Raw genomic sequence first — 25,235 nt, 5'->3', positions numbered from 1 at the left:
TTTTCTAGAAGAGTATTGCTTTTATAATGTTCCTGTTTGAATTTGTTCTCCCTCTTTTTCCAAATAATAATCCTAAATAAGCACTGAAACACTTTAGAGCAGGATGTGGTCAACCTACGGCCTGTGGGCCACACTGTATACAAAAGCCAAGAGCACTTCAACCCTCCAATGCCCATAACATAATCATAAACTTGGTTGCATCATAATCTGTTTTCATTAATTTAGTATGGCCCTCAGAGGACTTTACAAAAACTGAAATGGTCCTTGATAGGGCAGAGGTTTTCCACCCCTATGTTAGATGAAAAGCAATACCCCAAAATGCACATCCCTATTTGCGTCAGTGAACGTCTGATTTTCACCTCCACTGGTGACAACCCTCTTTGTTTTGTGTGTTTGTCTTCGTTCTCAGTGGCAAACTCAATAATGTTTGCTCAAGGGTCCAAATATAGAAAATCCATTCTCTCATTGTTTTTCATGTGTAATTTGAGAGGTTAATAGGGAGCGGGAAGATAAATATAAATATTTGCATCTTTGTGTGTTGTTTGGTCAATTGACTTTGTGCTCAGTCATTGTTATTCTATGACTGTTTCCCAAATAAAGACATGAATACCATCTACTATCAGATGATTTGTTCTTTTTATACTGTCACTCTGAATGAGTCAATACATTTTTAAACATTTAATGTACATTTAATTTTTTTTTTTTACATGAAACAATCATTATGGAAATGTAAATGATTGTACACTGTACTGATTTTGAGGAGACAAATAGTGGTCATACCAGATACTGTCTGGTTTTCTGACCCCTCCGGCCCTCCCAATATATATTGACAAAACTATATATTTTAGAGGGACCTTTTATTGTGGGCAGCCTAAGGTGCACTGGTGCAATACTCATGCTGCCTTAAAAACATCTTGATTTGTATGGCACACCTGTGAATGTGGATTATCTTGGCAAAGAACAGATTTGTGAACAGAATTTGAGAGAAATAGGCCTTTGTTCATGAAAAATTGGAGCAATGCGTTTACATTTTTGTTCAGTATAGAACTAAAAAAATATAACAAATTGGCAAGCTATCCACGAGGCATGCGGGAATGTTCATTTTAAGGTAAACAGCGCCCTCTGCAGGCAAAATAACCAGAAACAGTGTGACATCATCAGATGAGCGACAGAGTCATCTGGAGGTTGCGTGTACACACAGCTGGCAAGGCGAGCATGAAAATGGCCAAATCGGGGAAACTTCGATCTGGGACTGCTTCGAAACTCAAACGATGGAAGAAAGGACACAGCAGCGACTCCAACCCGCAGACGAATCGACATCGACATGCTGCTAAAAGTCGCTTTTTCAGCCGACCCTCCGGTAAAGCTCTCCATTTATGTGGCACGTGGGTTAGGGGCTGGGCGAACATGAGCTAGTGCCAGTTAGCTTCAATTCACAACTTTGTAATTTATTTGCGAAGCTCTGGAAATATTATGCGTTAAAGTTTCCTCGTTTTATACACGGAAAGTCAGTAAATTAATGAGTTCAAAATTAAAATTAAAATGGTTTCGTATATAATTCCAACTCTAACAGACCAATTCTTAACACCAAGGTAACCAAAATATTAGAAACACATGATAGACAACATAAACATATTGCTGTAACAATATCAGAATCATCTTTATTTGTCAAGTATGTCCAAAAACACACAAGGAATTTGTCTCCGGTAGTACGACAACAGACAGTCAATTGACAGAGAACACTTTGAGACATAAAGACATTGACGAAAAACAGTCACTGAGCAATAAAGGGTTGCTAGTTTTCTGGTAATGCCGGTAAAAAAAAAATTGACAATTGTGCATATCACATCACATATCACATGTGCATATTTATATGCACATTTAATTGTGCATATATGTGTGACATATCCCACTCACCTAAAACTGAGCCTTATTATCTCCGTATAGGTAGATCAGTGCAAGTTTGCTTTATGTTTTGGTCTGGTGCGTGTTATTTTCATCTCATTGTTCCTGCGCATATGCTGTCAAATTGGGAAACGGTACTGTGGTAATAACAGCGACCTGTCCATTTTATTTGCTTGGTGCTTTCTGCATTATCTTCCTAAAATATCAGTGTATTTTGTAATTGCCACTATTTTTGTTTTCATTTTAATCTGTCATTTCACCTGATTTGTACAAATTAGCCATCCATCCATTTTCGATACAGTTTATCCTAGAGTAATGGGGGTGCTGGAGCCAATCCCAGCTGACTCTGGGCGAGAGGCGGGATACAGCCTGAACTGGTCGCCAGTCAATCGCAGGGCACATATAGAAAAACAACCATTCGCACTCACATTCACACCTACAGGGAATTTAGAGTTTTCAGTCAACCTACCATGCATGCAGGAAACCCACCCAGGCACGGGGAGAACATGCAAACTCCACACAGGCACGGCTGGATTTGAACCCGGGTCCTGAGAACTGTGAGGCAGATTTGCTAACCAGTTGATCACCGTGCTGCCCTATTGTAAAAATTAAATAAAACTGAGTGGTCGACAAATTCAGTTTACTGCCGTCACATTTTTTCCAACATAAACCCGCAGGGAGGTTTCATGCTTGCATTATACTGTACATTCTTTTAAATGTGTTACTATGATATAATGCCCTTGACATAAAAACTGAGGTATTTTTTCACAAAAAATATGATCTTAATTAGGGCTGCACAGTATTGGAAATAATGAAATTACATTTTTTTTAAATCTGCAATGTGTAGTAATACAGGTTCAGTGTTGGGAAAGTTCATTTTCTACGCCAACTACTTCAAAGTTCAGTTCACTGGTCCAAAAATGAACTAGTTCACGGTTCTTTTTTTTCAATATGTTGCTGACAGGCTTTACCCTCAAAACACTGGCATTTCATTTCCCCATTGTTGCGACCCATCCAGTCCACACTAGTTGCCAGCTGCAGCTTTCACCCTACAATCTTGAAAACATGAGGACTGCTGCTTGTTTTTTTTTTTTTTTTTTTTTTAAATGAGGAATTAAATCAAAAACAGGACTTTGGTCCTTAATGTGCAAACAGAGCACACAACAAAGTATGAGAGAAATTTACATTTCTTGGAACTCTGGCTGATTATATTAACAAAATAATTTAATCTATTTTTATATTACAAAACAAAATAAATTCCATATTATCACAGTGTGATCACACAGTGCTTTAACTAAAGCATTCTGATACGAATAATAATGTTCCTGAAAATAAATTTTTACAATTATGTACTGTATTACAAAAGATCACATTCACTCCCATTTACGCAGTGTCCCTGAACAAACATTGGGCACTCACGCAGCTGCCCACGTGCCTGCCTAGTTTAATTCTGAAGAGTGAAATAGGAAATGCAGCAGGTGTACAATCTTTTGAGCATGTCCAAACAGGTCCCTCTGCTGGTATTAATATATTTAATATTACAGTTGATTCACTGCATGTTCCAGAACACCAACATTGCAGCAGACCCTGCGACGTGACTATTGTGCACACGTACATCGCGATGACGATGCTCTATTGTGCAGCTCTAATCTTAATAATTTCCCCCCCATTCCCATATAGAAAAAACTACTGACAATGATGGTACAGTATTTGCTTTATGTTTGTTTTTCTGGTCTGGGTTTTGTAAAAGGAAAAAGTGATCTGACAGTTGATGCGCTCAAGCTCCACAATGAGCTGCAGACGGGTCCGCTGGAGATCAAAACGGCAAGCCAGAAAGATGCATGCATGGAGGACGAGCCGGATCAGGCATTGTCGGATAGGACGTCGGGCACCTTCCTCAGCGGCCTCTCGGACTGCTCCAACCTGACCTTCAAGAAGGTACAACGCTTCTGGGAGTCCAACTCAGCTGCTCACAAAGAGGTAGGAAGAGAGGTGGATGGCTACCATCCAAAAGGAACAAACATTGTTCCTTGTGCATTCCATGTTGAGGTTTCTGTGATCAACTGTAACAGCAACATTGTTTCTAAATGTGTCTTGTAGATCTGCGCTGTGTTGGCAGCTGTTACGGAGGTGATTCGCAGCCAGGGAGGCAAGGAGACAGAAACAGAGTATTATGCTGCTTTGGTAATTGTGCAAAACTTTCATTATACAATGATACTTCAAAGGTCAACCGCAGTCCATGCTGTGCCACATGGATCAATTATCGTCAAACTGTTTCCATCGTATAACTGTTATTAATCGTACAGGCAATGTATTAAGTAACATTATAACATTATTAACTGTCCTTACAACTGTGAGCAGACTTTTCCAAGTTGAATATGAATAACTTAAGCACAATAAAACATGCTTTTAACTAGTGTTTCTGCGTGGTACGTGGAAAAAAAAAATCACTGAATTAAATTTTCAAACTTTGCATGTTACAGGGGCTTAAACTTTTCTTTTTTTTAAGTACAGTTTAGTTGTATTTAACTGAAGTGCAATTAATTTGCATTTCATTTTTTAAAAACTGTTTGTTTCCAAGCATTATTTAAATACAGTTTTTTCATTCTATATTTAAGCCCCGTGTTAGTTAAACACTGCATTTTGTTACATTGGATTACAATAATATTAAACATACTTAAAAAAAATAAAAGCTTTTGCCTTGTTTTTTAAAAATGTTTTGGGGGAACACTTAGGCCTACTATGCTGTTGTATTTGAATGTTGTTCATGATGGTGTTACATGAGTGCATTTTTTTGGTTTAAAAGGTATGAGATCCATTGCTTTCAACACTCTTAGCTATAATGATGAATGAGGAGGGTTAAAGATGCATAGCTGACATTTCATTTTTTTAAACATTCTAAAATAATATCAACCACAAATGTACTGCAAAGTTCAGAGTACTATAAGCTGCAACTTCCCCCCCCCCCAGCTCTAACCCCGTGGCTTAAACAAAGATGCGTCTTATTTTCGGATTTTCCCCGTCTTCATGGAGCTTCATGTTTTCATCTATATTTAGCTTCTTTTTAACTCAAAAAACTAGTATTTAGTGTTCATGTAATTTACACCTTTGGTCCTGGAAAAGCCACCTTTATGCTAAAAAAGGATATCGAACATTATATAGTATAGTAATTGCTTTATTATGTGTTTGATTAGCACGCCAGTCCACATACTGTATGTATATAGGTACACACTTCTTTAAATGATACAACATGATGATTTATTGCGAATTATTTTGCAGACCACCAGTTTGAGAACCACTGATCTGCTGTATATGACTATTTGAATATTTTCAGCATGTGTATTGTGTGTGTAGATGACCACTCTGGAGGTGGTGGATTCAGCGGAATCGCAGGCTGCAGTTGCGTACCTCCTCAACCTCACCATGAAAAGGTTTGCCCTTACACAAATGGACACATTCATGTCAATTTCTTGAAGAATGAAATCAATGAATGTATTGGCTGCTGTCAGGGTTCCTGCCCCAGTGCTCATTTCCAAATTCTCAGACACCACAAAGGTTCTGATGGACGTGATGTCCCAGCAGGCCTCGTCTGAAAGCGCATCAGCTCTCAGATGGGTGAATACATTCTCTTTATTTTTTCTTAATTGTGTCAAAACATATTGGATTGATTGTCTTGTTGTTGTCTTCGTTAGACTGTGTCATGTTTGGCCACTCTGTTGAGGAAACAAGACACGACTGTGTGGACTTACCCGTCCACTCTTCAGGCATACCACGGTCTGCTCAGCTTCACCGTGCACAGCAAACCCAAGGTCAGCTCGCTTCTCTCCTTTTTTTGTGTGGAGGACACATCCATCCATTTTCTATAGCGCTTTTCCTTATTAAAGTTGCGGTTGAGCAGGAGCGAATCTGGACTGACTTTAGGCGACTGGCGTGGTATACCCTGGACTGATCTTGAGTCAATTGCAGGGCAACTGTTTAACATGACATTGCTATTTGTATATCTCCGTGTAGGTGCGTAAAGCGGCACAGCAAGGCGTGTGTGCCATCCTACGAGGGAGCGACTTCCTGTTCACAGACAAAGCACCCGCCCATCACCCCGCTGCCGCGTCCACAGCCAAGTTCTGCATCAAGGAGATGGAGCAGGCAGGAGGTAGGCTACTTCTTCAACCTACAGATTATAAACGAGTCTTAATTTATGCTTTTTTGTGCATACAGGGAGCAGAGAAGACACCACCACGCTCCACGTGCTGGGCCTCCTGAAGGAGCTGATGTTGACTTTCCCCCACGGGGCAATCAAGTCGTGTTGTGAGATGCTGTTGCGTGTCATGACGCTCAGCCATGTGGTGAGAAGGTGGTGGAAGCTGTTAAAAAAAAAGAAACTGAGGGCTTGATTTACAAAAGGTTTGGGGACTCGGTTGCACGTGTAAAAAGATGTGGAAGCTGATCTACTAACAGGGTGGAACCAGGACTGCGTCTGCCAAACGCGCTATGTTGCAGCGCAGTTCATTTTGCATATTGTTGGAGGGGTATATGCAAATAAATTAGCGCATGCTCTTTGATTTGGTGCCAGCGTAGCGCAGGCAAAATGAGAGATGGCGGGGACAACTTTTCCGGTTGTGTAAACATTTTTGAAATGCCAACAAAAATGATCACCACATATCGTCTGTTCAGCAATGCAGTTTTTAAAATTACATATATTGAACAAAACTATATATTTGCAACACTCCCTTTTTGTTTTTTTATGAGCTTAACCCATAAGCACCTATTTTGGGGGGGGGAAAAATATTGCGTGGAACTGTCTTGACAAGTGTAGAGCTGTCAATTCAGTGAAAAAAGTCTGTTGACAAATTATACAAAATATATAATATCTCTGTATTCTTTCTCAAGGGGATTGATGAAGATAACACAACAATAAAAATGAAAAAGGAACTTGATGACAACAGTACTCATTTACAGAGGAGTGCGGGACACTGAAAAAAGTTGTTTTAATATAAAGTCGTATATTTTTTTTTAGATAAGTCATTTTAAACAAGTGAATTTCAAAATCCTCCCAGTGTAATGTATCCTTCTAAGACAAGCAGCTGCTTAATTTTCTTGTGAGGACTGAATACAAATACAGACGACAGTAATAATAAAGTCTTGATACTGATGACGTGCCAAAATACTGACTATTTATTTTTTTTCATTTCACTGTGGCCTTAATACCCCTTTGTACACATCAATGGCAAAGTTCGTAACATGTTCGCATATTAACAAGTTTTTTTTTTTGTACTTTATATTGATCGCAGATTTTCTCTATATTTGATCTACCGGTAATTTATTTTGATGCAACAAAATGACAAAAGCTGTCGTTTTTCTGTGTGCAGCTGGTTACTGCCAGCGCCATGCAGACCTTTCACAGACTCTTCAGCGGGAAGTCCAGCACCTCAAACCTGTCACCTGAACTCAATGCACAAATCATCACAGTAAGACTGGCGCAACGTTAAAACAAAATGTTGTCCTAGTGTGGAATGAGATATGATTAATAATTGTGTGTGACTTTCTCTGTAGGCGCTGTACGACTACCAGCCCAGTGAGAGTGACCTGCAGCCTCTGCTGGCCTGGCTCGCCGTCATGGAGAAGGCGCACGTTCACTTGGCAAGGTAACACCCACTTAGGGAATGATCTCGGGCGTTTTCAAGTGTGTTGCCATTTGGGCTTTGAAAAATAAATCGGCTGAGTTGACCACAAAAATTGGTTGATGCTAAAATGTATCACTCGAGGCAATAAAAATATTAATAAAAGCATATTTGCGCTTCCCGGAACCATTTGGCCACTATCCATGTTTACCGTATGGGCATTTGTTGCAGACTGATGAGCTGTTGGGCCAGTGAATAACATTGCCCAAAACGATAGAGGAGGGTCTGTAAGTGATTTCTAAGACATTATTAGATGTGTAACGTACATGTATGAATGAATCCATCATTCTGCTGGGTGACTTCAATGCTCACATGGGCAATTACAGTGAGACCTGGAAGGGCGTGATTGGGAGGAACAGCCCCCCCGAACAGAAGCCGAGTGGTGTTCTGTTATTAGACTTCTGTGCTCACCATGGATTGTCCATAACGAACACCATGTTCAAGCATAAGGGTGTCCACACTTGCACTTGGTACCAGGACACCCTGGGTCACAGTTATTAGATGTGTAACGTACATGTATGAATGAGCTGAGTAGTAGTAGTTAGTGTTTTTAATTTTTATTTTTTTTTACCTAAAATGAGAAACGTGAATGCTAACCATTTAGCAAAGGCTAATTTTGTTGTCTCAAATTCTGGACACAGTCTGTACCATACACTCATTACCAGCATATGCAATTTAATGATAGAAGTCCAGCCCTCATAAATGAGAATAAAATGCATGCTAGTAGCAGTAAAGGAAAAAATATATATTTTTTTGTTTTGGGTCGGGGAGGCGATTACTTGAATACTGGACGTAATATCTATAGGATAATCAATTCTAATAAGATTCGATAGTGACACCCGCAGTTGCCATTGGGTTCAAATGAGTGAATATGTCTTTTGTGCAGTTTGCAGAGTTCTCTGAGTCTGGGCCACCTGCCTCGCCTCTTCTCTGCCGCCATGTCCTGCTTGTTGTCCCCTCACATGCAGGTGGTCTCTGCAGCCGCCAGCATGCTCAAGGTAATGCAGTGTCCAATAAATGTTAAAACTAATCAATGTGCCACTCGGTTCATAAAAAAACATTTGGTTTAATCACAGTATATAGGGCGCTCATGCTGCATTCAACACTGCCAGGAATTTTTGGAACTAAGTCATCTTTTATGGCAGACTTGATCATTTGTTAAATTAAACTTTATACATTTGAAAACATCTTGCAGAAAATATTTTGTGATAAATCTATGCAGCAGTTTCTCATTTAACTGCTGTTGCGTTAAGTGGTAGTACTGTAAATACACATTTATATAATCTGTTATGATACTGTATCCCCAGTTGCTCCTGATACTGCGTCATTAGTAGGTGAATGAGGAGACAGTGTTAAAGCACTTTAAGTACCTTAGGTAGAAAAGCGCTATGCAAATGAAAACCCATTTACCATATAATCTGTTATATAGTAATTATTTTAGAGTGTCTCCCTTTTACGGTCCTCTGATTTTTCCTAGTTGGACTTGGTCTGAAATATCTGTTTCCTGGAATGCAGCATAATTGTGACTGTTTTTCTCAATATCTTTGTCTCAAAAGTGTTCTCTGTCAATTGACTGTCTGTTGTCGTACTAGAGCGGCTCCAACTACCGGAGACAAATTCCTTGTGTGGTTTTTGGACATTCTTGGCAAAGAAAGATGATTCTAATTCTCATTTAAATACAGTGGTTCTGAAAGTGTGGTACATGTAGCATTAGTGGTACGTTGGCTCCCTCTAGTAGTACACAAAACAATCACTGAAATAACATTTTAAATTGTGCATATTTTACGATGGCTCAAACTTTATGTAATCCTGTACAGTACTTTTAAGTATAGTTCAGATGTATTATACTTTAAAGTACAGTACATTTGCATTTAACCTTTTAGAACTGTTTGTTTATAAAGATTTAGGTACAATTTTATTGAACTTTTATTTGCAATGCATTTTAATTGAGAACCACTGTACTATAATATTTTAAACATTAACGTTTGACAATTATTGGTGTAACTTAAAAGATCTTTTCCTAAAAGGCTGTATATAATGTCAGTTTATTGTAAAGTAATTTCATTATGAATGATGATGATTATTTTTTTTTATTGTTCTCATTTTTCCTCAATAATTCAAATATGTTTTTGAATCTTTATGAACGAATTGCAGTGTCCTGAATACTGACCGGCAGCACGGCAGAAGAGTGGTTAGGACTAGTGATGTTACGAGATGTGCCGAGTCTCCGAAGCATGTGTCGGGTAATGAAGTGTTCCCGCAAAGCGTGTATCGATGCTTGCTTCATTTATGGGAGGAGCTCGAAGTGATGACATCTGAAGTCTCTGTGTCCGGCTGAACCACGTGATTGATTCAGAAAGTGCTTCAGATTCTGTCACAAGTTTTGACAGCAGTATAAATCCCTCATGCATTCAATAAAACATTTTTTTTTTTTTTTTTTTTTTAAAATAGAGTCGGGTTCAGCTCAGAGTTTGGATAAAGAGGCTACTAGGGTTTGGAGTGTGTTTATCGCGTTTCGAGATAGCTTGGACAGTAGAGAGAGTGAGTGACTATAACGGATTACAGCTCACATGGTGCCGTTTCTCCTTGGAATCTTTGGAAATTGGCTGCTGGTCACGGAACCAGCACTGTGGGTAATAGCCTAGCGGTTGGTGGTTGCGTCAATTCGAGCTTCAGGCAGGACCGTGCTGGATAAATATCTATCATGACTTGAGGCTGATTAATTAGGTTTGTTTATCAAGAACTGTATTTTCCACTGTTTATGTTCCAAGAAAATAGGGTACAATAAAACCTCAGTGGGAGAGAAAAAATTACTGTACCCCAAATTATATTATCTTGCTCTTGAATGAATCACTTTTAAAACAAATAGTGTTACTAAACAGTTATTTCTGAATAAGCACGTTCAAAGTCCTCCGCCTGCTTAAGCCCATGCCATTTTCTGTAAGTGACAGAAAAACATTATACAGCCTGCCACATCATACGATACATTAATCATGAACATTTTATGCACAAGGTACGTTGAAAAATAATTCATTATACACTTTGTCTGGAAATTACTTGGTCAAACATTGTTTTGTAATACATAGTTGGTCACAAGCGCCAAAAAGACGCAAAAATGCCATGCATGGTTAAGATACAGCTGCCTGTAATTGTACACATGGCCAGCAGGTGGATTTGTGTGCACATGAAGCATCAAGAAATTAACTATTACTCGAACCAACTGACTGAAGTGTTACGATGCCTCATGAAGCTTCATCTCGCCATCAGGAGTTATCACCTTTGCTTTACAGTGGTCGGTTCTGGCCTTTTTGTGTGTAGTTTGAATGTTCTCACCCTGCTTGCGTGGGGTTTTCTCTGGGTACTCCGGCGTCCTCCCACCTTCCAAAAACATGCATATTAGGTTCACTGAAGTCTCAAAATTGTCCATGGGTGTTAATGTGAGCATTAATGGTTGTTTGTCAATATGTGCCCTGTGAGTGGCTGGCGATTAGTACAGGGTGTACTTCATCCGCTACCCTAATCAGGACAAATGCTGTAGAAAATAGATGGATTCATTCTGACTGGTTTATGTTCATGTTTCAGACGCTGTTGACTGAGTGTGTGGGTCCTCGCATGGAGGAAATCGGCATGGTGTCAGCCACAGCCTCTGCAGGGAACCCCTCCTATGTCTGCAAAATGTTCCGGTATTCGAGCTGTTTTCATTTTGAAACAATTTGCAGGCTGTGTCGCGATGCTAATATGTGTGTGGTGTTTGTGTGTGTGTGTGTTTGTTTCAGTATCGTAGAGGTAGGCTTGTCCTATCGCTTCCATGCCTCCTGGCCCTTTGTTTTGCAAATACTTGGTTGCTTCTACAAGGTTGCGGGGAAACATGCGCATCCCGTCATGACCAAGGTACAGTCATACCTCAGTAAAAATGATCTAATTAAATTATATATATTTCAAAATTAAATTGTTGACATAGACTGAGGGTAATTTAAGGTAATTTGGGCAAATTTGTTATTTCAGAATTACTCAGGACCCAAGAAGTAGCTCACGTTCAAAAATGTTGGTAACCCCTGCCATACAATACTACTATAGCCTCAATTAGGCACCCGGTAGTAACTATAATATTTCAGTTCAGTCGGTTGCATTAGATGAATGAAATTGTGCAGTTTTATTGCATGTTATTAAAGATGTACTAATGATGCTCACGTTATGAGGAGATGGTGTCTTTAATGACCTTTAGCATAGTTGCAGCTGCAATTAAAGATTTTAATTGTCTATTAATTGGTAGGAAAAAAATTTCAACTAACGGATGAATTGGATAAAACTTTTTTTTTTTTATCATCACGTTTATTCAAAAACAGGACATTATTTCAAATTGACAGTGTAGAAATTGCACAAACTGATCCACATGATCCACATGATTTGTTATTTTACCTCTAATGACATTTAATCACACCACGGTGTTGTGTGTTCATGTTTGTTTGCATGACGAGTATGTGACTTCAGCTGCTTCTTTTTGATGCATTTCTCCACAATATTAATTTAAATTTTCACATGACATAAATTGTAATACTACAGTAAAATTTTTCAAAAGTACTCCAAAAATGTCTTTGTACAGATAAAGGCCTCCCACATAATACACAGCTGATTCTGTGTTTGGGTAATTAAATATCGCTCACCACTATAGGAGGAAATGTAAATTGATAATCAGTATTTTGAGGGGGCTCCAATGCTTTCTGGCAAGCTATTGACTCACTTGGTGATAAAATTTGTAGTCAATGTCCTTGGAAGTCTTTTGTCCTGGAAAATGATTCTCTTGGAGCTCTTCTTGAAAGGGCTAAAAATGCACTATACTTAATGTGTGATATATATTTTTTAATGCCTTTCTTGTAGTCTTTGCAGTCTCTTGCCGACCTGCGTGCCACTCCTCGATTCCCATATAGTGGCGAGCTGGATCTGGCGGTTGGGGGCGCTGTGGAGACCATGGGCCCCGAGGTTGTGTTGGGGGTCGTGCCTCTCAACATCACTGGCGATGAGTAGGTGCTCAATGCTCACACATAATATAATGTATTTTTTGGGCATAACTGCACTGTTTGTGTCTTTTTGGTCCTCACTAGCGATGACCTGGAGTTCCCACGGAGCTGGCTTGTCCCGGTCATCCGCGATCATGTGAAGAACACTCATCTGGGCTTCTTCACTTCCTATTTCCTCCCTCTGGCCTCTACGCTCAAGCAGAGAGGTATATCTGAACCTCTGTAAAAAGATCTATAAGCAACTTAAATATGACACTGGCAAATGATTTGCATCTCGTTGTGTTGTAGCTGAAGATTTTGAGCAAGCGGGTCAGAAACTGGAAGCCAAAGTCTATCAGACCTTACAGCTTCAGGTAACTCCTTTGGGATGCATTCAGGGAAAAAACAGCCATGTTATGCCCACTTTGTTGGAACATAGAGCAGTGGAAATTCAAAGCTAAATGTCATGTCTTAATGTTGTAGGGCTGAGAATGACAGAGTAACTCACAATACAATTCTATGCTAAAAAAATACAAAATTAGACTCAAAGCATTGCATTGAAACCGGCATGATTCACATGCTATTGGCTAATTTAGTCCCCCGATTTGACCTGCATTCATCAGTCAGCCTTTCAGTGTTCAGTCATAGCTCCAAATGTTACGTTCATCATCATCCAAAGTTGTTGGTGCTTGGTTTGGTAAGGCAAAGTAACAGCGATCGGCTCTGGTCTTCACTGTCTTCCACAAAACAAAGTGAACAAGTGCCATGCAGTATATTGTGAAGGTACGGGTTTGATGGACACTTCAGTAAAAATATATGAATGGATCTCAATGAATAAGATTATCATGGAAAACTGAATTTATTTCAGTAGTTCAATTTAAAAAGTGAAAACTTAGATGCACTATACACAGAGTGAAGATGATTTAGGTATAATTTTGGTGATTATTTTGAGATGGTGTATTGTATTTGCTGGTTGACAAATAGTGTACCCAATTCACCAAATTTGAATACGACATCAAAAAACAATCAAAATTAGGTAGGAATTGGCCTTCTGAAAAGCATTTACTGAAATATAATTAGTTTACTTCTACGATATTTTAATTTATTGAGGTGCACCTGTATGTTGAAAGCAATGATTGGTTGTTTGTCTATGCGTACGTAGTAAAAATGTAGGACAATATGGGCATTAATGAGTGCGTGGACAGTGCGTGGATGCACTTTAAAGCAGCATGTGCCTTTCAGATTTGGACCATGCTTCCTGGTTTTTGCATGTGTCCCGTGGACCTGGTGACGTCTTTCAAAGGCGTCGCCCGCTCCCTCGGCACGGCCATCAACGAGCGGCCCGACCTGAGGCTCACCGTCTGCCAGGCTCTGCGCACCATCATCAATAAGAGCTGCACGACTGGTGCGATGTTGTTTTGTGTGGTTAGTCTTACACTTCGGTGACACTGCCACCTCTGATCACCTGTCCATGTCTGCAGAGGAGGAAAAGGACGAAGTGGGTCGTTTCTCCAAGAACTTCCTGCCCATCCTCTTCAATGTGTACAGCCAGCAACCTGCCGAGAGAGAGTCTGGGGCATACAGAATGGCCGTCTTGGACACCATTAAAGTCTACTTGACTATAACTGAACAGCAGGTTAGCTAAAACACACACACACACACAGTTTTCATTATGGCAGCTCCTGCTAATTAAACCCTAAATCACCCTCAGATGATCAACGCGTTCCTGCAAAAAGCCACAGAGAGATTGACTAGTGCAGAAAGCACAGAGTTCACACGGTAAGTTGACTATTATAAAATTATGTAATATTGTTTAAATTATATGTTGTAAGAACATGAAACTACCGTGCCCAGTTTATTTACTCAACTGCAGATGACATAAGTATCTATTGGGGGGAGGCATTTATTTGTACAAACACATTTTTCTAAATTTAAATAACGTTAGGTGTATATAAAGTATCTACATTGTGCCCCGATCACGTCAGAGTCTACTGGAATGCTACTTGTCACTAAAGATGCTGTCTCCACGTACTCTTAAGACTTACCACACATTCATGGAAAGAGTTGCCACAGTCGGGTTCGGCCCCGTCGCTCGGTGTGCCGCAGCCTTTAAATTGTCTTTAATACTGCACAGGGAACACATTTTTAATAAGAGGCTACAAACGTGCCTCGGTAGGTGCTGCTGGCAAGTATTTGAGGGATGTATTTAATTGTTCAAGTGCATGAAGGACCCATCCACTAATTGGGGCACTATTTGAGGAAATAGGCAATAGAAGATCAGGAATTATATCGCTGTCCACTACTTCTTAGGTTGTCGATGATGGACCTTGTTGTTGCCATGGCACCCTTCTTGGATCAGCTAACCATGACGAAGACTTTTGAGCTCATCAGGCCATATTTGGAGGTTTGTTTGCACGTGCGGTCAAAGCTGTGCAGGCTCCAAACATTTTTCCTGTTCCCATCCATACTCTTGTTCAGATTAAAGAACCGGGCATGCAGAAGAAGGCATACCGCGTGCTCGAGGAGATGTGCGCGGGCGAGCGAGATGAGTGCAGCTCGTTCGTCTTGGCCAACTTTGAGACTCTGAAGGCGGTCTTGGTGGAGACTCTGAAAAATGCTTCGTCCCCAGCAAAAAGGGTGAGAAAAGAGTACAAAACACACTAGTGGGACATCATATTAGGCACACCTGCACAATGTGACACCCCCCAAAAATTGTGCCTCTATAAAGATAATGTTCTGTTTTGATTCACACTGTCAGAAATGTGGCAATATTGATTATTGTGGTTGCCGTTCCTTTTGGTGGACAACCTGACTACTGAGGACTGTTCATAATATTTTGGTTACCTTAAGAGCAAACTAGGACAGCAACTACGATAGCTCTGTATGATACAGTAATAATGATGTTTATTTACTTGTTTCATGCTACTAAATACAATATTACTACCAATAATAAATGAACATAATTGTTAAATGAATACCGCCTTGCCAGTGTCTATCAAAATGGAGCTAAACAATTGCAGGAAGCCTGGTGGGATGCATTGTTGTCATCATGCAGTCTTTACTACAGTTTGTGTAGTGTGTGTGTGTATGTACCTAATTAATTGACCGATGAGTTCATTATTATCGATTAAGCCTCGTTGTAGTGATGTATAATGTTACAATATCGTTGTCCTCAGCCGCGACTGAAGTGTCTGATCCACATCATGAGAAGACTTGACGACGAGCACAAAGACTTCATTGCCTCGCTGCTGCCAGAGGTACCCAAACATACGCCAACACAGTGTCCTGGCACTGACTCCTGACATTTACACAAGGATGGTTTCTTCTTTAGGTGATCGTATGCACCAAGGAAATGTCAGTCGGCACTCGCAAGAATGCGTACACCCTGCTGCTGGAAATAGGAAACGTGTTTGTGCGCATCTGTGGGAATGCTAAAGGTAAACGAACAAAGGCAAGAAAAGAACATTTGAGGAAAAATGGAGTGCACTACGTGGCTCCAACAAACAGCTGTTGATTTAGTCTCATTGTCGTTTGCTTTCTAATGAAGTCCAACATGATGTCAACTACGGAAGCTGAACTACAACACACAAAATGACACAAACCCAGGCAGCATTATTTTGATCCCTATGATGATGAAACAAGAGTTTGGAACATTGAGAGAGTTTCCCTAATGTAATTAAAATATATAATTAAAATTAAGGGATGGTTTGATTTTCCAGTAGTCAATGAAGGAAGGAAATATAATCAAATGCCCATTCCTAAGGTAACTTGGCAACATGCGTTGGTTTTTTAATTATTATTATTAAACAATTCTTGCAAAATGTAATGCGTTGGATGGACAACAAAGTGAGTGTTCAGAGTGGCTTAGGTAAAAGTTCTTAGTTTCTATAATATTCCTAAATTACATTGTTTTAATTAATAATAATAAAAATAGTTCAATCACAGGATTGGTGAAGCATTAACTATGTAGCTATCTAGAGAAAAAAAAAGCTTTTGGTGGCTGTAGTAAGTCACCAGGTTCGGAAAGAACTAAAAGGTGCAGCTCCAGTAATAACCTTGCTGAAATATGAGCGTTTATATTGACTGGTTATAATTAAAATGAATAATAATGCTTAAATTAAGAAGGGAGACGCTCACTAGAAGGTAATGGAAATGCACACGTGACATTTTTAATCTCCACGCGTTTTAACTTGTGCCAGTCATCCATGTCCACCAAAATAAAGAAATGATTTTCAAAAAATATGACTATGAGTCTCCTCAAGCTTAACGGAATCTTTAACCTTTTATCCGTAAATTTTACACACATTTTATAGCATTATTTAAAACATCCAATCCTATTGTCACTGAATTCAATAATCAGTTAATTGTATTGCATAACATCTGGGAGCTTAGGTTAGATAAAAAAAAGGTTAATATACCCAGTCAGCTCTCTACCATTTTACTCAATCTTCCAGGTATTGTTGTCCTGTCACAAGCAAGCACCATACATAACAAACCATGTAGTTAAAATTTTTATAACAATACGTGTGGTTTTTTTCACTTAATTTTGTTTTGTTTTGTTTTGTTTTAGACGCCATGGAGCAGTATCTGGTGATGGTGTACGCAGGCCTCACAGGCTCCATCACCATGATCACCTGTACCGTGTTGGCCCTCACACGACTGGTGTTCGAGTATAAAGGTGGGACACGTGACGTATAACCTGTTTGTATTTTCCCCTCCCTTCTCTAAAATATTTGAGTTTTTTTCACTTGGGTTGGATTGGTTATAGTTCACATTTATGGTGGAAAAAGGTTTAGTTATTTATCTTGGTCTCTTTTTATATCACAAATACCTGGCATTTGAACAGGGGTGTGTAGTCTTATTATATCTACTGTATCTACTGAAGTGAAGTCTTAATGTTGTTGTTATTTCTGTCAGACTCCATTGAGGTGTCCACCATGGAGCAGCTTCTGCACAACGTGTGTCTGCTGCTGACCTCTCGCACCAGAGAGGTGGTCAAAGCGGCGCTGAGCTTCATCAAGGTCATCCTTTTTGTCATGGAGCCCAAGAGGTTGGCGTCGCACGTCACTGTCATGGTACGCAGCGGACATGCCGTGAATAACACACTATGAATAACATGGAGTCCTCTGTGGGAGACATTAGTTCATGTTTGTTTTCGTGCCAGATGGAAGGCATCGGGAATCTCACCGATGACGCGAGGAGACACTTCAGAGCCAAACTCAAGAATATCTTCACCAAGTTTATCAGGAAGTTTGGGTAAGCCCTGGAGGAATCTTTCTTTTTATCCTGTGTGTATTTTCTCAATTAATGCAGTGAGAGCATTCCATCCTTGAAATTGGAGAACTGTGTATACTGTAGATATTTCTGGGAAATGAAGAGAAGTGTACTTTTTGTACAGCTGTGTTTACCAACCTCAACTGTGCAGTCTCATACTTCAAATTAGAAAAACAATCTCACTGCACATGACCAAACTGTATCTAAAGGTGAATACACAGGTGAATTGTCCCTTTTGCCAGAGTTAATTAATTAATTGTTGTACGATTGATCAATCGATTTTTTTCGATGAATTGGATAAAATAAAAAAGTCATAAGTTCTTTATCCTTCGTGAAAAATAGATATTACTGCAACATAGTTGTGATCATCTTCATGTTACACAATCAAATGTAATATGGCTGTATTTCACTGCCCCCTGCTGGCCAAGGTGCATACACCAAAAGGAGGGCTTTTGAATTAAAAGCATGAAATTGTGCTGGAGCCCATCCCAGCTATCATCGGGCAGGAGGCGGGCTACTCCCTGAACTGGTTGCCAGCCCTGTATGCTGTCGTGTGTAATTGTGTGCAGGTTTGAGCTGGTGAAGAGCATGCTGCCTGTTGAACACCACAAGGTTCTGGCCAACATTCGCAAGGCTGATGCTCATGATAAGAGAAAGAAACAAGCGGCGGAGCAGCAGGAATACTCTGACAGCGAAGAGGAGGCTCCTAAAGCTGCCAATAACAGGTACAACACCTTTTTGTCCATACGCGGCACTGACCTGTCTTTCAACCTGAAACCTTGTTGTTTTGTCTTCTCAGTATTGAGGACATCCTGGCAGGGTCAGACAGCGATCTGTCAGATGATGAAGGCAAGGCCGGGAGGAAGAAGAAAGGTGGGAAGCAGCAGAAGGGTCGGGCCTGGCTGAAAGAGGGAGAAGATGACGACCCGCTCAACTTCTTGGACCCCAAAGTTTCACAAAGAGTGCTTGGTAAAAGAGAAAATATCAATATTTTCATAATTTCATTGATGTATATTTTTAGGGGCAGTGTTTTGTACAGTATTTGTACAATGTTTAATGTATTTCTTTTAAATGTTGTAATACGAGTGGTCCCTTGAGATAGAAGTGAGCAGGCTTGCAAGTTTTTTTGATACAAGCCGATTGGCCGTTTTTTTTTCTTTCTTTTTTTTGTTTCAACTTGCGAGTGAACTCAACTCAACTCACTTCACAACGGGCAGCAGTTTGACAGATGGCTTCTCGCTGTTGCAAAAGTTTGTATCGACAAAATGACTTATTTTTATTCAATACAAAGATAGCCTGCTTTCATGGAAGACTACACAAATCAGAGAATTGACTATTTTAATTTAAACAATCTCTAAATGATTAATTGATTATCAAAATAGTTGTCGATAAATTTGATATTCGATAAGTTGTCGATTAGTCAAGTAATTTTTCCACCACTAAAAACAACATCGAAACACGAACCATTGAAAATTTCCAAAATGCGCATACAACATTTGCTCTGCATAATCTTCCATGTTCATAGTGGCGGTATGCTACGAAAGCACTTGGACTGCTTTTTACACAACATAACAGAATAGTGCACAATGAAACATCCAAACAAGGTGACCCCTCATTTAGTGCATTTACAATCGTGACCACTGGAATGTGTATTCAACAATATTATTTTCACTTTGGCAGCCACCAACCCCGAGAAGAAAAAAAAGAGTGCCAAGGCGGCGCACGGCTTCAAAATGACGTCAGACGGGCGGCTGATCATCAGGGGAGAGGACGACGAAGACGACCAGAAAGGTAACAGTCCGGATCTTTTTTATTTGGAAGCACCCGAAAATGTCCTGCATACATGCAAATCAGTTGCCTTTCGGCGGAATTGCCATCTTGAACTTAAAATAGGCCATTTACTTGAATCGTACGGATCCGATGAGTTTTTCCTTCGGGGCGCCGTCATCGTCATCATAGGCTGTTTCGTACTCCTCGAACACACATCCACCATCCACACACAGATGTATTTTCTGAATATTACTCTGCGGCGGACTAATATGCGAAAGCGCATCGGCCTGAGGTTCCGCCTGTGCGCTCGGGACCTGCTTTGGAGTCACAGGAGTTGACGACACCAGAAAAAACACGTCCGCCGCTTCAGCTGTTAAGAAGTAACTGTACTTTTACTCCGTTTCAATTATTTAAGTGTCGCTCGCTACTTTTATTTATCAATTATTTCTTATTTATTAACTATTTCGTGTGCAAGACTTCAACTTCCGCATTGGGCGCTGTTTGCGCCAATCCAGTTTAAGCGCTAGTGAGGGTTAAGTCTAGTTCACCAATCAAACGACACAAGAAAGTCTCATGACCTCACACAACGTCTTCTATTGGGCTTCCCGGGCATAGGTATTAACACTGGATAAGCCAGGTGGCTAATTGTCGTGCCTACATGGGGGCCATTTTGGGAAGGTCGACGTTACCATGAAGGCAACGGTGCGCTATTCGTGTTTACATTTAGATGCACAAAAAAACAGCTTTCATGTATTGTAGTATTTGTCTGGCACTATCTGCCCAAATGCACGGTAGAGCGTCAGCCTCACAGTTCTGAGGACCGGGGTTCAATCCCCGGCCCCGCCTGTGTGGAGTTTGCATGTTCTCCCCGTGCCTGTGTGGGTTTTCTCCGGCCACTCCGGTTTCCTCCCACATCCCAAAAACATGCATTAATTGGAGACTCTAAATTGCCCATAGGTGTGACTGTGAGTGCGAATGGGTGTTTGTTTGTATGTGCCCTGCGATTGGCTGGCAACCAGTTCAGGGTGTACCCCGCCTCCTGCCCGATGATAGCTGGGATAGGCTCCAGCAGTCCCTGTGACACTTGTAAGGATAAGCGGTAAAGAAAATGGATGGATGGATGTTGACGACCACCATAGTCTGAGAAGACAGATACATTTGTATGCCATCTAGTGGCTGAACATGGATCCTTCGCTTCCTAGTCGCCATTGCAAAAAGGTTCCAGATTCAAATACATTATGTACTGCACAATTAATCCCCAAATTATTCGGTCCAAATTTAGATTTTTTTTTTTTTATGTATTGGAAAATGGCAAAAGATGTTGCATTAAGAGATATCAAATACAAAATATATCATTTAAATTATAAAACATTTTTATAATAGTTGTTTTTGTCACTATCCTGTATTAATTCCAGCTAAAATATACCAAATTCACCAAAATAACATTTACTTCAATTCATGAACAATTTTGGGTTTATAGTAATTGTAGGTACCTCAGTGCTCCAAAGCAGTGATATAGTGTGTGTGTGTGCGCGTGTGTGTAGCTGGGATAGGCTCCAGCATGCCCGCGACCCTAGTGAGGAGAAGTGGCTCAGAAAATGGATGGATGGATATCTGCCCAAATGTAGATGTTTCAGCCCACTTATAACTTGAGAAAACACCTTGCAGTAAAAAAACATTTTATTTTGTTATTTTTATTTTATTAATGTTCATGCTGTGGTTAAAAAGGAAATCAGAAGTTACTCACTATTTATACTCAATACTTAAATAATTATTTCACTGTGTACTTTTTCCCCATACTCAATTTTTTTGGAGAACTACCTTTTACTTTTACTTGCGTCACATTATCGTCAAGTAACAGTATTCTTCCTTGACTACAATATTTGGCTACTCTACCCACCTCTGGAGCGGAAATCCTCTATGCTACTCTTACGTTTAGGCAACATTTTTTGCTCATCAGATCAGCCAGTGTCGTATTTGTTGCGCTGGTCTTTTATATTTTTGCGTTGAGGTGCTGCGGGTCGTGGCCCTGGTTGTGGTCCCAGCGGAGCCGCAAAGCACACGTAACATCGGCGACAAGAGTTGATCTGCTCGTACATCTTGTATTCATTAGGAAACGCGCCTACATTTATCTAATTAGTTTACGGATGTTAAAGTTAAATGTATTAAGCCACAGAGCGATGTTAGTGATTATGTCACAATACAGAATGAACTAATTTAGCAATGGCCAAAAAAAACCAAAACATACTTAATATTTTCCTGGGATTAACCTTTGAAGTTGGTAATAGTGAAAAATGATGTGAAACAGACAATGACAGTAGTCAATTCTTTTCCGGAATGAGAGTGCTTAAAGAGGAGGATGCTATTCATGTGGCACAGCTTAAAGCAGGCATCAGGTGCAGGTGGAGATGGGCCTGGCTCAAGTCGGAGGCCAAAACAAAAAAGCAAAGAAATGAGGCATATTTAATTTGAATCTTAAATATGTACATCAACATCTACTTGAGCGGTGTAAATAAATGTTTTTCTGCTTGAAGTCTTCCAGATTGAATTTATGTTAAAACCTAAAACATTCTCTGCGGGGGCCCGGTGATTCCCCCCAGACTCCCAATGTTTTTTTTGGGTCTGTCACCCTTTTCATGCCTTTGGTGTTTGCATGTCTGGTCCTGACAACTCATCATGCTTCACAGATGAGGGCGAGATGAATGATATTCTGGAAGAAGTTGGAGTGAAGAGCGTGAGTCGTCTTACCAATGATGACCCTCCAAAGTTCAACACAATTGGCTACATATTGGTAATGTTCATGATGTTTTTCACTTTTTTTTGTTTGTTTTGTTTTAGAAAAAGGCACAAAAGAGGAAACTTCGAGATGACAACTTTGACGATATGGACACAGAACCACAGCACAAATATAAAGGTACACTAGAATATAAACTACATGTAAAATTTAAGTAGGACTGCATAGGTTTAGGGGTAGGCGAAGCAGCAAGTTGGGAGGAGGGAAAAAAATGTCCGTGAATTCGCGCTGGTGTACTCCCTAATATCCCCCTGAGCGCCTCCGTGGCATGTAACGAGTAACGTTTATGAAACCGACATGAAGTAATTAACGAAAGAAAGAAAGATGCATAATCACCTAGTTTTTATGGCGACTTATCACAGTATGCAAGTTGGTTGCCAGCTAATGGCAAGCAAAGATACGCAGCCAAGCTTTTTGAACACGTCTTGTCCAGCCTGCAGCATCCAGGCCCATGTTAAGATTTTATTGTAAAGGATTTGTACATGCATAACAATGAATTCCTCATGAATTAAATCTAAATGCAACTTGCGTTTATATTATATACAATATCATATATTACATTTATATTTATCCCGCAACCCTTGTGAGGATAAGCGGCTCAGAAAATGGATGGATGGACATGTATATTTACATATGGAGTGTAGTCAAAGCTGCTTTTGTCATTGCTATTTGTGCCTAATATGAATAATATGAAAGATTCAAGAAATTCTTACTTTGCTCGTCTCCCTCAACTCAAAGATAATATAAAAATTAAATGAGAACACCGTGATATCTAATGTCAAAATGTATCCATTTGTGAAGCTTAATTGCTGCGATTCAAAGCTTTCATCGAGCTTCAGGTTTCTTTGGTGAGCTCCTAGGATCAATCTCATCAACGCAACACCGTGCTACAATTACAATATTAACGAAAACAACAACTAATTCATAAATGCTTCCATGATCATTTTAACACTGACTAAACCGATGATGTCAAAACTTTCTATTATATTTGATATGCATATCTTTATCAGCTGCTGTTTTAGTTAAATCTCTGTATTTAAAAAAAAAAAGAAAAAAAGTTTAAAACATCACATCTACCTACTCATGTGGTGCGAGAGTGCGTATTCTCGAGAATGTGACGTGCATTTGCCAGTTACGGCTTGTTACGAAGTTTCATTTACTAAGAAAACCATGCAAAATTAGTAAATATTCAGCAACGAAAAGCTACATATCGTCACTGTCGGGCATTTCCATAATCACTACTTTTCAGGGTATCAAAAAAGCCATTTTGCTTGAGTAACCATTACCAAACACGCATCATTGAAGTTCGTATTATAACTTATATTGATATCATATACCGTTTTGCACCAACATCAACACATTACATTTCAACTAAAATGTAGATGCCAATTTATATACTATACATTTTCATCTATCAATCAAGGAAAATATTATGCTAGCTATCCGTGAAAAAAACATTACTTAAATTACTCCCATGATTAGTTAATTAGATTCTTAATTTTTACTAGCATCTAAAATGATGCTACAAATTAATGCAACACATTTTTGGATCATCAATCAAGGAAATGTATTTGATTGCCCATCATTAAAGATGAGAGGTATTATTTTAATTAGCAGTGATTAATCATAAAAACATTACTGCCGGTCATCTAAAAAAATACTGATGAACATTCTTGGGTACCTTGGTAATTGCTATATACGTACAAGTTTCATGTCTCTGTCATTTGACTCCAACTACCGGAGACAAATTCGTTTTTTGGACATACTTGGCAAATAAAGATGATTCTGTTTCTGATTGTATTATTACTTTCAGCTTATTAAATAATGATCTAATATTTATTTAATTATTTTATGGGGGCAGTCTGGTTTCCTATTTCAGCTATTAATTTCTATATATTTTTGGTATCTTATATGAAATATTTTTTAAAATTAATTTCTAACACCAGAATTGATTGAATTAATTGAAGTTTCCTTTGTTTTGCTCAGCTGGTGGGTCGGGCATCCACAGATCTCTGGGAGGTAGCAGAGACTTTGGAGCAGACTACAAGTCCAAGGTGAAGTGAGCATCATGTGAAAACACAAAGATGGCATAAATATGTGTAAATATATGCATGGATACTGTATATATACTGTATATATATTTTTGACAGAAAGGGAAAGGGGACGTTAAGAAGACGGGCAAACTGGACCCTTATGCTTATATCCCTCTTAAGAAGGCCCAGCTCAATCGAAGGTGTGAACGTCATTTTCTAAACCATTTTGTTCATTGAAGATGTCCATTTTAGTAACATTGCGTGCACGTGTGTGTTTTTGTCTCGTCAAACAGGAAGCGGGCCAAGCTGCAGGGCCAGTTCAAGGGCATGGTGAGAGGAGCCCAGAAGGGGGCGCTGTCAGGTAGAAAAATGCAGAAGAGTAAGAGGAGAGCCTGAAGAAGATGAATCAGAATCATCTTTATTTGGTAATGGACTCTTTGGAGAAGGTTCAAGAGTGTGTGTGTGTGTGTGTGTGTCTGTGTCTGTGACATTGTGTACAGCTTGTGTGCATGTCTAGAGGACATCAGTTTTTTTTTTAAACTGCCTCTAACTAATTCTGCTCTTCACATTGAGTGTATGCAGATACAAAGACAAAGTAACACGCACTTCCTTTATCGCCCACGTGAGGGCAGTGTTGGGTTGTGGATGAGATCAAGAGTCAATAAAAGATACTTTAAACGAGACATTTGCAATTTTTTTTCACAAAACAGTTCCCATTTGTCTTACTAACATGTCTGTGACATGCTGTCTTCAAAATACCAGTGTTGACGACTTCACCCAGCAA

At 39.6% G+C, this 25,235-nt stretch overlaps 1 protein-coding gene across 1 annotated transcript; it reads left to right on the top strand.

The window, feature by feature from the left end:
* The first annotated feature begins 1,150 nt into the window (after positions 1-1,150).
* rrp12 (ribosomal RNA processing 12 homolog) lies at positions 1,151-25,134 on the top strand. Its single transcript, XM_061789547.1, has 34 exons — positions 1,151-1,360; positions 3,656-3,885; positions 4,006-4,089; positions 5,260-5,336; positions 5,415-5,520; positions 5,598-5,714; positions 5,917-6,055; positions 6,121-6,248; positions 7,272-7,370; positions 7,456-7,547; positions 8,470-8,581; positions 11,166-11,266; positions 11,360-11,474; positions 12,462-12,604; positions 12,686-12,807; positions 12,890-12,954; positions 13,823-13,985; positions 14,062-14,216; positions 14,292-14,359; positions 14,891-14,984; positions 15,059-15,217; positions 15,757-15,837; positions 15,912-16,017; positions 17,151-17,258; positions 17,498-17,655; positions 17,745-17,836; positions 18,424-18,579; positions 18,654-18,823; positions 19,535-19,645; positions 22,312-22,358; positions 22,463-22,538; positions 24,405-24,472; positions 24,569-24,651; positions 24,745-25,134. The coding sequence occupies exons 1-34, from the start codon at positions 1,162-1,164 to the stop codon at positions 24,845-24,847; spliced, it is 3,927 nt and encodes a 1,308-aa protein (XP_061645531.1). The 5' UTR covers positions 1,151-1,161; the 3' UTR covers positions 24,848-25,134.
* Positions 25,135-25,235: the final 101 nt, after the last annotated feature.

This window comes from Phyllopteryx taeniolatus, chromosome 11 (assembly GCF_024500385.1).
Source record: "Phyllopteryx taeniolatus isolate TA_2022b chromosome 11, UOR_Ptae_1.2, whole genome shotgun sequence".
Taxonomy (NCBI): Eukaryota; Metazoa; Chordata; class Actinopteri; order Syngnathiformes; family Syngnathidae; genus Phyllopteryx; species Phyllopteryx taeniolatus.
Note: the sequence above shows the minus strand (reverse complement) of the source record. Positions and strands in the feature narration are given on the sequence as shown.

Excerpts from the sequence above, each read along its gene's own strand:
- rrp12 (XM_061789547.1), top strand. The coding sequence starts at position 1,162 with ATGAGCGACAGAGTCATCTGGAGGTTGCGTGTACACACAGCTGGCAAG. Across the intron at positions 12,808-12,889 it reads CTCTACGCTCAAGCAGAGAG|CTGAAGATTTTGAGCAAGCG; the intron begins GTATATCTGAAC and ends GTTGTGTTGTAG. Across the intron at positions 22,539-24,404 it reads ACCACAGCACAAATATAAAG|CTGGTGGGTCGGGCATCCAC; the intron begins GTACACTAGAAT and ends TGTTTTGCTCAG.